The sequence below is a fragment of the Nicotiana tomentosiformis genome, chromosome 11 (assembly GCF_000390325.3).
Source record: "Nicotiana tomentosiformis chromosome 11, ASM39032v3, whole genome shotgun sequence".
In the NCBI taxonomy this organism is placed as follows: domain Eukaryota; kingdom Viridiplantae; phylum Streptophyta; class Magnoliopsida; order Solanales; family Solanaceae; genus Nicotiana; species Nicotiana tomentosiformis.
In genome coordinates, this window is record NC_090822.1 from 9,555,914 (window position 1) to 9,569,417 (window position 13,504).

At 37.6% G+C, this 13,504-nt stretch overlaps 1 protein-coding gene and 1 non-coding gene across 3 annotated transcripts; both read left to right on the forward strand.

Annotated features, from left to right (window-relative positions):
* Positions 1 to 4,859: 4,859 nt before the first annotated feature.
* Positions 4,860 to 13,504, forward strand: LOC104114538 (ubiquitin carboxyl-terminal hydrolase 23). 2 transcript variants are annotated; one of them, XM_009625007.4, is made up of 10 exons: positions 4,860 to 5,391; positions 7,330 to 7,444; positions 8,665 to 8,775; positions 9,269 to 9,441; positions 9,644 to 9,970; positions 10,478 to 10,603; positions 10,979 to 11,623; positions 11,958 to 12,633; positions 12,758 to 12,851; positions 13,016 to 13,504. In XM_009625007.4, exons 1-10 carry the CDS (start codon positions 5,065 to 5,067, stop codon positions 13,176 to 13,178), a joined length of 2,757 nt encoding a protein of 918 aa, XP_009623302.1. In that variant the 5' UTR covers positions 4,860 to 5,064; the 3' UTR covers positions 13,179 to 13,504. The 2 variants fall into 2 exon arrangements, with proteins under 2 accessions (XP_009623302.1, XP_009623303.1); XM_009625008.4 differs by having other exon boundaries at positions 12,018 to 12,633.
* LOC117281063 (small nucleolar RNA snoR86) lies at positions 6,867 to 6,990 on the forward strand. The gene has a single exon (XR_004511661.1). It is a non-coding gene; the product is annotated as a small nucleolar RNA snoR86 (small nucleolar RNA).

Below are 13,504 nucleotides of genomic sequence, written 5' to 3' on the forward strand. Positions count from 1 at the left end.
ATTGTAGAGGTCGAGGACGTTTGGTATCGTTGATGCGCTTGATAGCTGATACGATAGCGGCAACATCGATATTAAAGTTATACTCTAATAGCCTCGGCGCTTCTCTAGGTCTGATGGACCTGTCGAAACTGTTTTTGGTCATGAGTCCTATGTTGCTCTGACCTCGGTCATTTCTCATGGAGTTCCGCCCGGACCCACTCCTTCTCCGATCTCCATTATATGGTTGATACCGATTCCTGCTTGGTCTCGGTTCACGATCAATGTCTCTCTTGAGTCTGTCGAAGGTTCTGACACGATAAACATACTCCGAATGGCCTCCGAGTTGATCATCTTCGACTCTGATTTTCGATTAATACCGGTTATGCACGTCGACCCAAGTAATGGCTGGGTATTCTATCAGGTTCTAGTGTTTTACTTCAGTTGCTGTGAAGCTACCGAACTTCGAATATTGAGTCCCTAAGTGAAATCCTGAACATCCCAATCATCAGCGACCGGTGGCACATCCATTCGTTCCATTTGAAAACGGGACACGAACTCTCTACGCATCTCGTTATCCTTCTGTTTTACTTGGAAAAGGTTCGATTTCATTGTCTTGATCTTGATAGAGCCAGCGTGTGCTTTCACGAAGGAATCTGCAAGCATAACAAATGAGTCAATTGAATTAGGAGGTAAGTTGTGATACCATATCATAGGTCCCTTTGACATGATCTCCCCAAATTTTTTCAGTAGAACGGACTCGATCTTATCGTCCTCCAAGTCATTCCCTTTGATGGCACACGTATAAGAGGTTACATGATCATTTGGGTCGGTCGTTCTGTTATACTTAGGTATTTCGGGCATACGAAATTTCTAGGGGATCGGCTTCGGAGCCGCGGAAAAGGTTTTTGCACGAATTCTCTGGAATTCAGGCCTTTCAATATCGGAGGTGCTCTTGGGATTTGGTCTACCCTTGAATGGTAGGTTTTCACCTTTTTGTCATTAGTTTCGATTTTCTTCTCTCCTGATTCTATCCGTTTTGTCAGCTCCTCGAGCATCTTTATGATCTTGGAGTTAGCTCCCGGTTCATGTTCATTTGACCTTTCTACGACCGGTTCATCCCCGCGGGCGACTTCTCGGGGAAGATCGGGCTCAACCCTGTTCGGTGCACAGCTTCGGTTCTGTAGCTGAGCTATCACCGCCTGTTGAGCCTGCAATATTTCGAAGATCACCCGTAGACTGATTCCGTCACCTTCAATGTTTTGTATGTTTTGAGTTACCGATCGAGCTCCACCACATACGCTATTTTCGGGATCGGTAGGCAAGTTTGCATCGATAACCACATGTGAATTAGCATTAATCGGATCTACTATCGGAATTCTAATGGGATCAACAGGCAGTACCTCGTTACCGGGTGCTATATTATTATTTTCACCTTGATGATCGGACTCGTTGTCGACATGTAGGAGTGCTGATTGGGAGTTTGGCATTTTATGTTTTAGCCTGGAATCAAAGACACTTCAAAGAGCAATTGTAAAGTAGTGTGTGTTACAGATATTAGTACTAAACAACCATTATTATCCTTAGCCCCACGGTGGGCACCAAACTGTTTACCCTTAAAATCGGATAACAATTGAATTTGTACGTGATTTTAAGGACACATTATCTAACTTGATACAAAATGATAAATGAGATTGAAGTTGAAATAAATAATGAAAAAGTAAATACAAACCACGCAAGTTGAATTATCCCAACCTTGAAAGGTTAGTCACATTTGGCCAAAAAATGCTTTTATCGATGCTGGAACAGAGTGACAAAATAATAATAATAATAAATAACAGTAAAACTGCCTTTAGATGCATGTTACAAATGTATTTTATAAGTAATCAAACTCCCCTTTATATAGTAGGGGAGTCCTACTTTAGATACAATTCTATAAAAAGGTAAAAATCTCTTGGTTTGCTGATTTGTCGATTCTTTACTGGTACATGCCAAAATTCCCACCGAAATATCTAATCGGATGCGGATATTTCGGCCTTACATTATTTCGGTCTTCTGTTGTTTTATACCAGCAATGTTTCCTCAAGCTTATTCGGAGTCAGGGTCGATTCCGAGATTACAGGCTTAATGTTCCTGAGGACGGACATTCTGATCTCGTGTTCTGGTTCGATGAGATACGGGGTCGATTTCCAACCCTTCGTGTTCTGAGCCCGATCTGTTGCGCAATAGTCGAGCCCGATTTCAACCGTATATAAGCTTCATGTCAGCAGACTCATGATAATATCCATTTTCTCTTTCTTTACACTTTAACCCATAAATGATATCAATATATTTCATGCCAATTCAAAACGAACTTGATCATAACATTGAAGGAAAATAATTAGCTTACTTGAAACCATGAAGCTTCTTATAGATAAGCTCTCCATAAAAAGAAGGAAACAAAAATGAGAACAAATCAAGCTCAACCAAATTGTACAAATTTCAAATCATATAGTATGACTAGTATATTTATATTTAGCAGCATCATATGAACTTATCTTAATAGCATTTTAATATAATATAAAGGTTAATTCTTTCTATACTTGTCACTTTCAAGTAGGGTTGTTCAAAATCGAACCGAAACCGTTAACCGAACCGAATCGATGGCTTATTGGTATCAGATTATCGGGGTAATGGATGGTGAACGGATTGAGATTTTATAATTAACGGCTTAACGGTTTGGGGACAGATTACTCAATTTTCTTATCGGGTAAACCGTTAACCCGTTTTTTTTTTATTTTATATTTATACTTTTACCCCTATGTATATAAAGTACTATTGAAACCCTAAATGGCTAAATCTTTAATTTCTATTTTCTAATTCTCAATTGTCTGCAGCCACCAGAGGCAGATAAGTCGTCAGTCTCGTCTCTCTCTTAAACTGAGAACTGAGAAGTCGAAAAATCGAAATCTGAATTATTAATACGTGTATGTATGTATGAGTAGCCTTGATGGTATTAAAAATTTGATTAATATGTGTATGACAATATGAGTAGTCTTGAAGACTCTTCAATTCAAAAATACCATTTGGTTAGGTCTTAGATGGTATTAAAAATTTGGTATTGATTTGAAACTATTTGGTATTTGATTGAATGATTGTTCAAAAAATTTCTATTTGGTTTAGCCGATAAACCACCCAATAATTGTTAATCCGATCCGCCAATTATCTTATTGGATGGCTAGCGGATTACTACATTTATAATTCGATTACCGTTAAACCGAACCGTTAAGCGTAATTATCCGTCGAATCCGTCCGATAAGCACCCTACTTCCAAGCACAAATAAATAACCAAAATAAAACATCGCGCAAAATCTAGAGTTTATAACATGTGATACTAATATAGATTTTATATTCTGATACTTCTACTAAACATTTCATCGAACAACATGTGTGTGTACTATAAACAAAAACAAAAACAAAAATAAAAACAAAAACCAGAGTTTATAAGTTTTGCCACTATTGGAACTTTTGTTTTCCTCCATATGCCTATGTGCTTCACAAAGAGCTTTTTGCCCTTTTTCAACTTTTCCAATTTGCTCCCTATGTATAAGTTGTAATTTTATTAAAAGATCTTTATTCCCCCTCCCCCCCCCCAAGTTTGAGATTAAGAAAATAATCTTAATAGACCAAGAAGGAGGTCATTCACACAAATGCTTTTTTCATAATTGACTAAGAAGAAGGTTGATTAACGACTATGAGTTGATAAATGATCAAGAAAGGAGGTTGAATATGAACAATGATCAACCAGAGAAAAGGTCAACTTATTGATTGTAGGTCGATAACCGACCTTGAAAATGGTTTATAATCCAAAGATGGTCGATTATCGATAATAGGTTGATAATTGACCAAGAAAGGAGGTTGATTAACAACTACCAATCAATTTTAATTCGAAATAGTAGCAGAAAATAATTTAATATATTTTTTAATTGTTTAATGTAATAAAAGGGTCATTCACCTAATTGAATATTTTTTTTTCAATTGAAGACTTAAAAAGGGTCACTTAATTAACTAAATGCGCATATGAATGATGAGTACAATTTTTGTGTTAAAACTTTCAACATTTACTCATTAACAAAAACAATAAATATTCATTGCGAGGAACAACGTAAACACATATATAGAGTAATATATATGTGTTTTAGCTTGTAAAGTTTCAAGCTTCCTTTAGCTCTCTCTTCTCTTTCTCACAGGCGAAAATGCTTGATCCCTCAATTTGATCATAATTTATGCTATAATAAATACTTAAAAAATAATTTTTCTTTTTGGAATTCAATATAGACGAGGGCACATAATGCAGTGCATTCTTGTTATGCACGGAATTCACGACATAAATTTATAATTTTCTAGTCTTATATAAGATAATAACTTTTATCATCGTGCCAAAACTAAAAGTAAGTCGAAGTATTAAAAAATTTCCTTGAACTATATTCCTTTATTATCTTCTAGTTTTAACCATATCAAGTTTAAAATCTAAAATCTTAGGTAAAGATAAAATACTTAGTCGGTAGTGATTTTAATTTTTAACATTAAAATTTCCTGGGGTCCATTTTTCTCTACATTCAATTTCTACCACTACTTGACTTCTTCAACATCACAAAACCACAAAAAAAGCACAAAACTCATCTACAATCGGAATCCCCTACACCTACATCACTCCCTATCATTACTTACCACGTGTCAAAATTTACTACAAACTTTACAGATAATGACAAAAATACCCTTGTTATTACACGTGTCAAAAACCAATAAGCCAAACGTTAAACCCTTTGCATTTTACTCGTTAAATCCAATGTGACGCGGAACAGGATAGGACATATATAGGCCTAGACATATATATGCGTTTCAGCTTGTAGGGTTTTAAGCTTCTTTTTAGCTCCTCTCCTCTCTTTCTCATAGCCGAAAAACTCAACCCTCTTCTCTTTCACATCTTTGTTCAGTGAATTTCAGCCGAAAAAAACCCAACTTGATTATATATAATAGCTAAATATTCTCGTAAAAAAGCTTGATTTTGATTAATTTTTATGTAAAAAGTGAGAAGAGAGGGGTTTAATGGGGGAGGCTATAGCTACAATGAATCAAATGGAGGAAAATTTGGGTCCACAGTTATCTGGTCTTGTCGGGTCGGATCCGGGTACGGATACGTCGTCGTTGTTTCACCGGAGGATTGAGTTTCATTTGGCGAGAAAGCCTTTTAGTGGGTTTATAAGTAATGGTGGGTTTCAGCTGGAAACGCTGAACCCGAACTCAGAGAAAACGGGTAAAGATAACGGGTTGGTTGTTGGGGGCGGGAAAAAGGTCTGTGATGCTCAGATGGAAAGTAATGGGTTGGATCCAGAAGTGAGCTTCGGTATTGCCTTCAGAAAGATTATGAGAATTGTGAGTTTCTCATTACTCTGTGTGTGTGTGTGTGTGTGTGTGTGTGTGTGTGTGTGTGTGTGTGTGTTATTTGGTTGTGTGTATGTGCTTATAATAGTTTTAGGATATATTTCAGTTCCAGATTATGTGACTCTATTTCCTATGTCACAGTTTATGTTACACTATTTCCTATATCTTAGTTTATGAGACACTATTTCCTATATCACATAAATTGAAATGAGGGACTAATAGAAATCTTGGATTTTGATAGTTGGGTTGTCGTTAATATTTGATACTCGTTTTTGCTTTTCTTATGTTGTTGTCTTGTTAAGCTTAATTTTGGGTTATTCTGAATTTAATTTTGATGTTTAGCTTTAAAAGCCTCATTCCTTTTTTTTTGTTTTCTCATTTTTTTCATTTTGGGTTTTTACTAGCTTTGAGTATGTTTGCCATTATTAGTGGTCCTCTGAATTTGAACTATTTTCTTTATTCCTTTTAGGGTAAAGGTTCAACTTTGCCATTATACTATCCAAATTGCCTGATTTTGACTTCAGTTACACTTTTGGTCCATTCATACACCTTCCATTAACAGAGCTCCAATGTGAAATGGGTATATATGTGTCCAAATTCTTTGAGAATAAGGATCCAAATTTACCCTCCAACTTTTGACCGTGGTTTACAATTACCCTCACCCTGGAGCTCTGATAGAAGTCAAGGACAAAAAATGAGACATTTTTCTAGCGACTAGGTAATATTAGACCAAAAGTTTAAAGGAGGGCAAAGTTGCTCAAATTTGGATGGTACATGGGAACATTTGACCGTTTCCCTTCATTTTAGGTACTCAAAATCTAGTTGTTATATCAACAGCTTGGAGTATTGGTTTTTGGAAGGATATGGTCTTCTCCTTTTTTGTCATACTTATTTTGATTTCAGTACTAATATTTCAAGTACTTCAACATGACTATATTGGCCTGATTTTGGCACATTATTGTGTGGTTGCCATATAGTCTAATAGCTCCTTTTTACCTGTAAGATTGCCGTATTTGTGAGAAGGTTGAGTCGGAATTTGGATTTGCTTGGCTGGACAAGCTGTTGATGGTTTCTCCTTTATAATGCCTTCCATCCATTATGACTCTGTACCTTTACATATTCACCTTCCTGTGCATAATATTCCAAAGGACATAGGGGACATAACATTGGCTAGTAATAACACTGCCTTACCAATTGTTTTAAGGTTTTGGATTGAACGCCCAATATCCTTTCACATGTTATCGAAGCCAACTTTTGATAGTACATTCTCACAATCATAAATCTGCATTAAACTCCACATGAGAACCCCAAAGAATCAGTTACATGTCCGTGAAGTGTTGAATGTAGATGTCCCACATTCCTTGTAGTTTCATTTTCACTCTGAAAATGAATGGATGTACTTGTCTTACTATTATGGCCTAATTGAATATTGAATTATTCACAATAAACAAAAGAGCCAATTAGCAGAGCAAGTGCGTCAATAAACAATGATGCAAACTTGCATTGAAGGTTGGCAATATTAGTAAGCGATTCTCCGTGCCTTTCAAATAATTCTCATTTTGATTATGGCCTCGAACAAATTGCTACATTTATTACATTTACAAAAACTGTTATGGCCTAATTTACGTGATGTTTAATCATGTGATTTTAATACTCAAGTAGCCCAAGATGGTAGCTGATGGCTTGTGAGGAACTTTTAGATTCCTCTTTGTTCTCTGGTGGCTCTTAAGTGGGTTTTGGAATTTGATATTGAGCTTTTTCCGAACAAAATGAACTATTTTATGCTTTACCTTTTCCTCATTTATTTTTTGAGTTGAAAAATTTTGCTGACCAAAGATGCACCTGATGAATCACTTTGCACTTGGAGACAAAATTTTGTTTACAAGTCTCCATACTGCTTAATTGTGGGACCCATTGTCTTTGTCACAGGGAGCGGGCTTGCAAAATCTGGGGAACACCTGCTTCCTCAATTCTGTGCTACAGTGCCTGACATACACTGAGCCTTTGGCAGCATACTTGGAAAGTGGAAAGCATCAAAATTCCTGTGAGTCACTCTACAGTGTGTGCGTGTTTGTTTTTCAGCAGGCTTAGACATCCTGACCTCCTTAGATGAGGAGGCTGTATTACTTTGTATCCGGTGTCTGACTTATCTTTACAGGAAGATTGTTTGTTGATAAATTGCATGTATGTGTGCTGTCGGGACCTCTTCTTAGATCTTGGGGCCAGTTGCTGAAATTAATTGGATTTGACTGGATACGTGTCATTTTGTTATTTAATACCTCAAAGCTTTCTCTTTCACCAGATTAATTGGTACCAAATGCACTCAAAACAAGTCAACCGGGTTTGTTAAAAATGTCTTACCCTACCTCTTAAAACAGTACTGTAAAAACTAATTGAAACTGGACAAGAGATGAGTTTAATGGTGTGTACTGCACGTGGAGAAGTTTAAACTTTAGTTGGAGTGGAGCTGTTGAATAATGCCTTGCAGATGTATATTTTGAGATGCAGAGAGCCTCAACGTAAACTTCATGCTGCTGTCTTTTAATTATATCCACTGCCAAGCTTAGTGGCTATTACAGACCTGTACATGCTAAGGGCTGTGTGTCTAAATTCATTTAAAGGAAGTGGACTTTTTCTGGTCATTCATTCTGATACTTGGTATGCAAGATGATTGATTGATTCTGATAGCTGTAAAACAAGAACGGACTAGTGGTAACTACAAAAACGGTCATTCATGCAAATTGATTGATGTATATTTTGAGATGCAGAGAACCTCAGCTTACTTTAAGTAAAACTCATGCTGCTGTCTATTATTAACTATATCCACTGCCAAGCCTAGTGGCTATTATAGACTCGTACATATATACATGCTAAGGGCTGTGTGTCTAAATTCATTTAAAGGATATGGACTTATTCTGGTAATTCATTCTGATACTTGGTATGCGAGGTGATTGATTGATTGATAGTTGTAAAACAAGAACGGACTAGTGGTAATTACAATATTATGCAGATAAGCTTTTGCATTTTTTGCGCCTTGTATATAAATGAATATATGAGCGAGTATATGAGCTGGTTCACATAATCTAAACTTCAGTTTCTGCAAATCTATTTTTCCTGGGATTCTTAATTTATTCAGCATATATGTTTGTTAACTCGTGTTATATTTGTTCTACTGAAGGTTGTTTGGCTGGATCGACATATCTAGTTTTACTGGGATCTTCAGCGTATATGTTTGTTAACTTGTGTTTTATTGTTATATTGAAGGTCGTATGGCTGGGTTTTGTGCTCTATGTGCTATCCAAAAACATGTGAGTCGTGCTTTGCAAGCAACTGGGAAAATACTGGCACCCAAGGATCTTGTGTCAAACTTGCGATGTATCCTTTCGATTCCCCCTAGTGTATTAGTTATTAGGTTCTGACTTTCGCTTTTACTCTGCCAATTTTAAGTTGTTCTTCCTCTGGCCATCATTCCCTTTTTCTTCCGATGCTTAATTTACCTTTTTCTTTGTTTTCTTCGTTTCTTACTTTTCAACAAGAGTAGTGCAATTTCAGTCATGTTCAGAAGTTTTTTCTTTTGGTTAGTATTTGCTGAGTTATCATGTAAGTATGATGTCCAATATTTTTCAAAGTCTGGTGGCTTGACTTTTTTTGTTCTTTTTCCATTCACACTTTTTTTAGTCAGGGAATTAAAAAAAGAGTACGATAAAGATTTCCTTTTGTCAGAAGGCTGGCAACAGGATTCTTGCTTCTCTATCCTAGAGATTTGTACCCAGTATTATGCTCCAGGATATACCTCTTTTTTCCTTCTTTTTCCACATTTGAAGGCTTTTAGACATATATCAAAGTTAAATCCTTAATTACGTGTTAGGCATATCACGGAATTTTCGAAATGCTAGACAGGAGGATGCACATGAATATATGGTGAATCTGCTTGAGTCAATGCATAAATGTTGCTTACCTTCAGGAGTGCCAAGTGAATCTCCTAGTGCTTATGACAAAAGTTTGGTCCATAAGATATTTGGTGGGCGCCTTCGCAGTCAGGTACATCTTCAGTTGCTCTTCTGTTAGTATGCTAGACCTAGTAATTTTTGGGAAGAGTTCAGAAATTTTTTACTTTCCCGTGACTTTGTCCAGTTGCCCCCAACAAAAAAGAAGCCTTTCTGTGCTGGGCGTGTGGATATTTCCTTGATTCCTTTTCCAACTCTTTGACTCCTCCAATTGTATCTTTCCAAATGATCTGCAGGTGCAGTGCATGCAGTGTAACTTTTGCTCCGACAAGTTTGATCCGTTTCTGGATTTAAGTCTAGAAATTTTAAAGGCAGATTCACTACAGAGAGCACTTCAGCATTTCACTGCCCGAGAGCTATTAGATGGTGGTCAGAGGCAGTACCAATGTCAGCAGTGCAAACAGAAAGTGAAGGCTACCAAGCGGCTAACAATTGACAAGGCACCTCATGTCCTAACCATCCACTTGAAGCGATTTGGTTCACATGTCCCTGGGCAAAAGATCGATAAAAAGATTCACTATGGGCCTACTTTAGACTTGAAGCATTTTGTATCTGATACCTATGTAAGTGTTAGTTTTTCCTCGTAGTCAGGAACACCTTTACCTTTATTTCAGATCTAATATTTGTCATGTCAACGTGGCCATTTCATATATTTTGTGGTTTGATTGATCTCCAAATAAGCAAATTAGCAGCATATAAAATGGGATGATGAAATTGATGTGAATGTTCTGGCAAATTGGTTTAGGATGAATGTGAACCTTCCACAATTATTATTTCAAAGGCAAGGGATCATTGCATTGTATGTCAAGTAGTTGAGAAGGTGTTTTCTCATCAATATTGCTGATATTCTTGTGGGATGGTAGTTGTTTAAGACTTGACCGATGAACCTTTTCTCTGAACATAACAAATGGTGGAAGTGATTCGAGTAGGCTGAATCTGCATGTGATTTGTGGTGCTTGCTTTACTTCCTATTCTCCTGCTTTGTCACATCTGCGATACTTTTTGGTATTTCTTTTGTTTCTTGAATTCCTTGTATTTTTGGGAACTCATGGTTCCCTCTAATTTTGCAGGGTGGTGAATCGCAGTACACTCTCTATGGTGTGCTGGTTCATGCAGGTTGGAGCACCCATTCTGGTCATTATTATTGCTTTGTTCGCACTTCAAGTGGAAATTGGTACTCCCTTGATGACAATCAGGTATTTACATTTTGTTGTCTTTTCTCCTGGGCATGTGACTGTTCATTCACTGTTCATTACTTTTAGGATACACTTGTTAATCTAGAAAGTTTGTTGTGAAACCATGTTAAATTCCTGTTTTCTTCTTCCCCTTATGGTAGCATATAGTCCTTGGGGGTTACAGCTAGCAAAAGGCAACGATGACACTAAAGTATGATCTCCAAATAAACTTTCCACATAACTGAGTTCAACTCTTCGGCTTTTAAATGTTTCATCACTTTGCGATGTTTCATTTTTGTGGTCTTTTAAAAACTTAAGCAAATGATATGTCGTAATGTATTTTGATTGTTGTAAGGAGTAGCTTCTGAATATTCCTACTTTTCTACGTACTTATAGGTTGTTCAAGTGAGTGAGAGAAAGGTGTTGGAGCAGAAGGCATACATGTTGTTCTATGTTCGGGATAGGAAATCTCCTGCGCCTAAGAAGTCTGTGGATGTTGCCTGCAATGATAATGTGACTACTAATGGCATAGGAAACAAAATGTACTCTAATCACAGCCAGAGATTTAAGGATACTGTTCAAAATGGAATTCATGTGAAGAATGTGAATTCCTTTTCTGGTGCAAAAGATCAAAGGGAGACATTATGTTCAGAAGTTTCAAAGGAAACTTTGACAAAGGGTTTGGCACCCCCAAAGGTTAATGGTGTAGTAACTAATGGATCCTCTTCTCTTGGAGGGGCTGTACAGCAAGAAAAGTCGAAAGTGCAAGAAACAGGTGAAAGAGCAAATGAGTCATCTGTTGTAGACACAAGGGGTGGACCATGCTTGCTTAAAGCTAATCCAACTGCTCCAGTCTCCAATGGAATTCATAGACTTGAAAACAAGGGGGAGACAAGATGCAAAGACTCTAATCCACTACCTAATGGCAATGTCAAGGAGTTAACCTGCTCTGCTGCAATACCATTTAGCTCTAGCACCGTAAACAATGAAAGTCTCCACAAACAAGAAGAGTGCAGCAAGGGAAACACCAACTCTCGAGTGGTAATATAGATGCATTTTTTTCTGATTGTTGTGCTATGCTCCTCTCTTTTGTCATCTATTCCTGCTTACATGTGGTCTTCCAGAATTTTCTTTTGTCCTCTTTACTGTGGTTGTGGGGGATGGGTTACTGTTGCAATATTGTGCATTGCAATCAAGCACTGCCCTACTGCTCTAATAAAAAATTAGAACTTATTTAGCTGGGCTTAAAATACAATGATGACATCCTCCTCCTCCCCCCCCCCCCCCCCGGGTTGGGGGGGCATACCACCAAACAAACTAGGAAAAGAAACAGAACTTTTCTTTATCTTCTGTTTATTGATAAATGTCCTATCAGGTAAAAGACATCTCCAATGGTAGTTTCGGTGATTCAGCTGTTAATAATGATGTTGGACAGAGAAAAGCAGGGGCGAAATCCTCCGGAGCACTGAGCCAACCAACTATGGCTAGCTCGACCGAAAAGGAAGCTATTGACAAGGCCTGCTTGAAAGCCAAAAAGAAGTCTTTCAAGAGTCGTGTTACCAAGATGCATCTCAGCTTTATGATCTTAGATCCAGCCTTAGGACTGCACAGGAAGAAGAAACACAAACGAATGAAACATAAAATTGGAAAGAAAAAATGCTGCGATGCCAGTTCCGTGAATGAGAATAATGTCTCCTCTGATCTTGGGCCATCTACATCCGAGCTATCCCATACTTTGATCTCTTCTCCAATGCATTCTGAAAGAAAGAGAAAGAAGTCAAAAGTTGGTTCCAATGAGAAACCTTATAGTTTAGATACGAAAACTGCTGGACACAATGGCGATTTGCTGAGGAGTACAGTTGATGATGTGAGGGTCTTGAACAATGGCACTGTATTAGCAAATGACAAGCAACCACAAAAAAGTTCCAGCTCTGCATCAGTAGGAAACCAAGGTAGTGACAATAAACAGTCCACAGATGCTAAAGAGACCAAAGGAGTTACAACACAGAAAGGTCTGGTGAACATGCTTACCAGGGGTTTGGAGTCAAGTGGTGAGTACTTATCTGCAAGTTCATACTGCTTTGTGATTTTATTCCTTTTATTGAAGCTTTAAATAGTCTGAGCTTTGCTGTTATCAGCTCAAGTATAGCTGCTTATCTTATTTGATTGTCGCAGTTGCTCGTTGGGATGACGTAGAAGTTCCTTCCTTGAATGGTGTTGAAGCACAGAATGGAAATTGTGTCAGCATTGGGTACATTGGGGATGAATGGTGAGATTTCCTACCTGTAATGTGGACATACATGCTTGTGTTTAAAGATCATAAAATGTTGCCCTAAAATGCTGCTCCGCCCTCTTCCCCCAAATGTCCCCCCTTATTATTGATGTAGATAATATTATTCGTACTACTTTTGACACCCACCTATATATTATCAGGGATGAGGAATATGATAGAGGGAAGAGGAAGAAGGTTAGGAACTCCAAAATTGAATTTGGTGGACCAAACCCTTTCCAAGAAATTGCAAGCAAAAAGGCAAAGGTAAAGAAAGCGAGTCTTGGGCGATGTAGCTCTGCAAACCAGCCGTTCAGGATATTATAATGAATCTGGACTACATATTTTGACTTTAACCAATCGAGAAACACAACTCGAGTTCCACAGGAGTGTCACTGAGATGGTATCGGTTGCATCCCCAGGCCCCAGCTTGGTCCATATTAGCTTTGGCTACTAAGCGTATTTTTAGCTTACTGTTAGAAGGCTTGAGCAAGTGACGTGTCTTCTTTCTTCTTTATCTTGTTCTTCACCAGTGTTTTGCCCCCATTTTTGTTTTGTGAGAGGTCTTGAGAAAGAATATACCAGTGTGTGGACATTGTGGATCATGAGTCATTAACTCATTAATGAATAACATTCTGGCTTGAAAATGTTTA

Coding starts and splice junctions, on each gene's coding strand:
- LOC104114538 (XM_009625007.4), top strand. CDS start 5,065: ATGGGGGAGGCTATAGCTACAATGAATCAAATGGAGGAAAATTTGGGT. Junction 5,392..7,329: donor TCAGAAAGATTATGAGAATT/GTGAGTTTCTCA, acceptor TCTTTGTCACAG/GGAGCGGGCTTGCAAAATCT. Junction 12,634..12,757: donor CAGGGGTTTGGAGTCAAGTG/GTGAGTACTTAT, acceptor TGATTGTCGCAG/TTGCTCGTTGGGATGACGTA.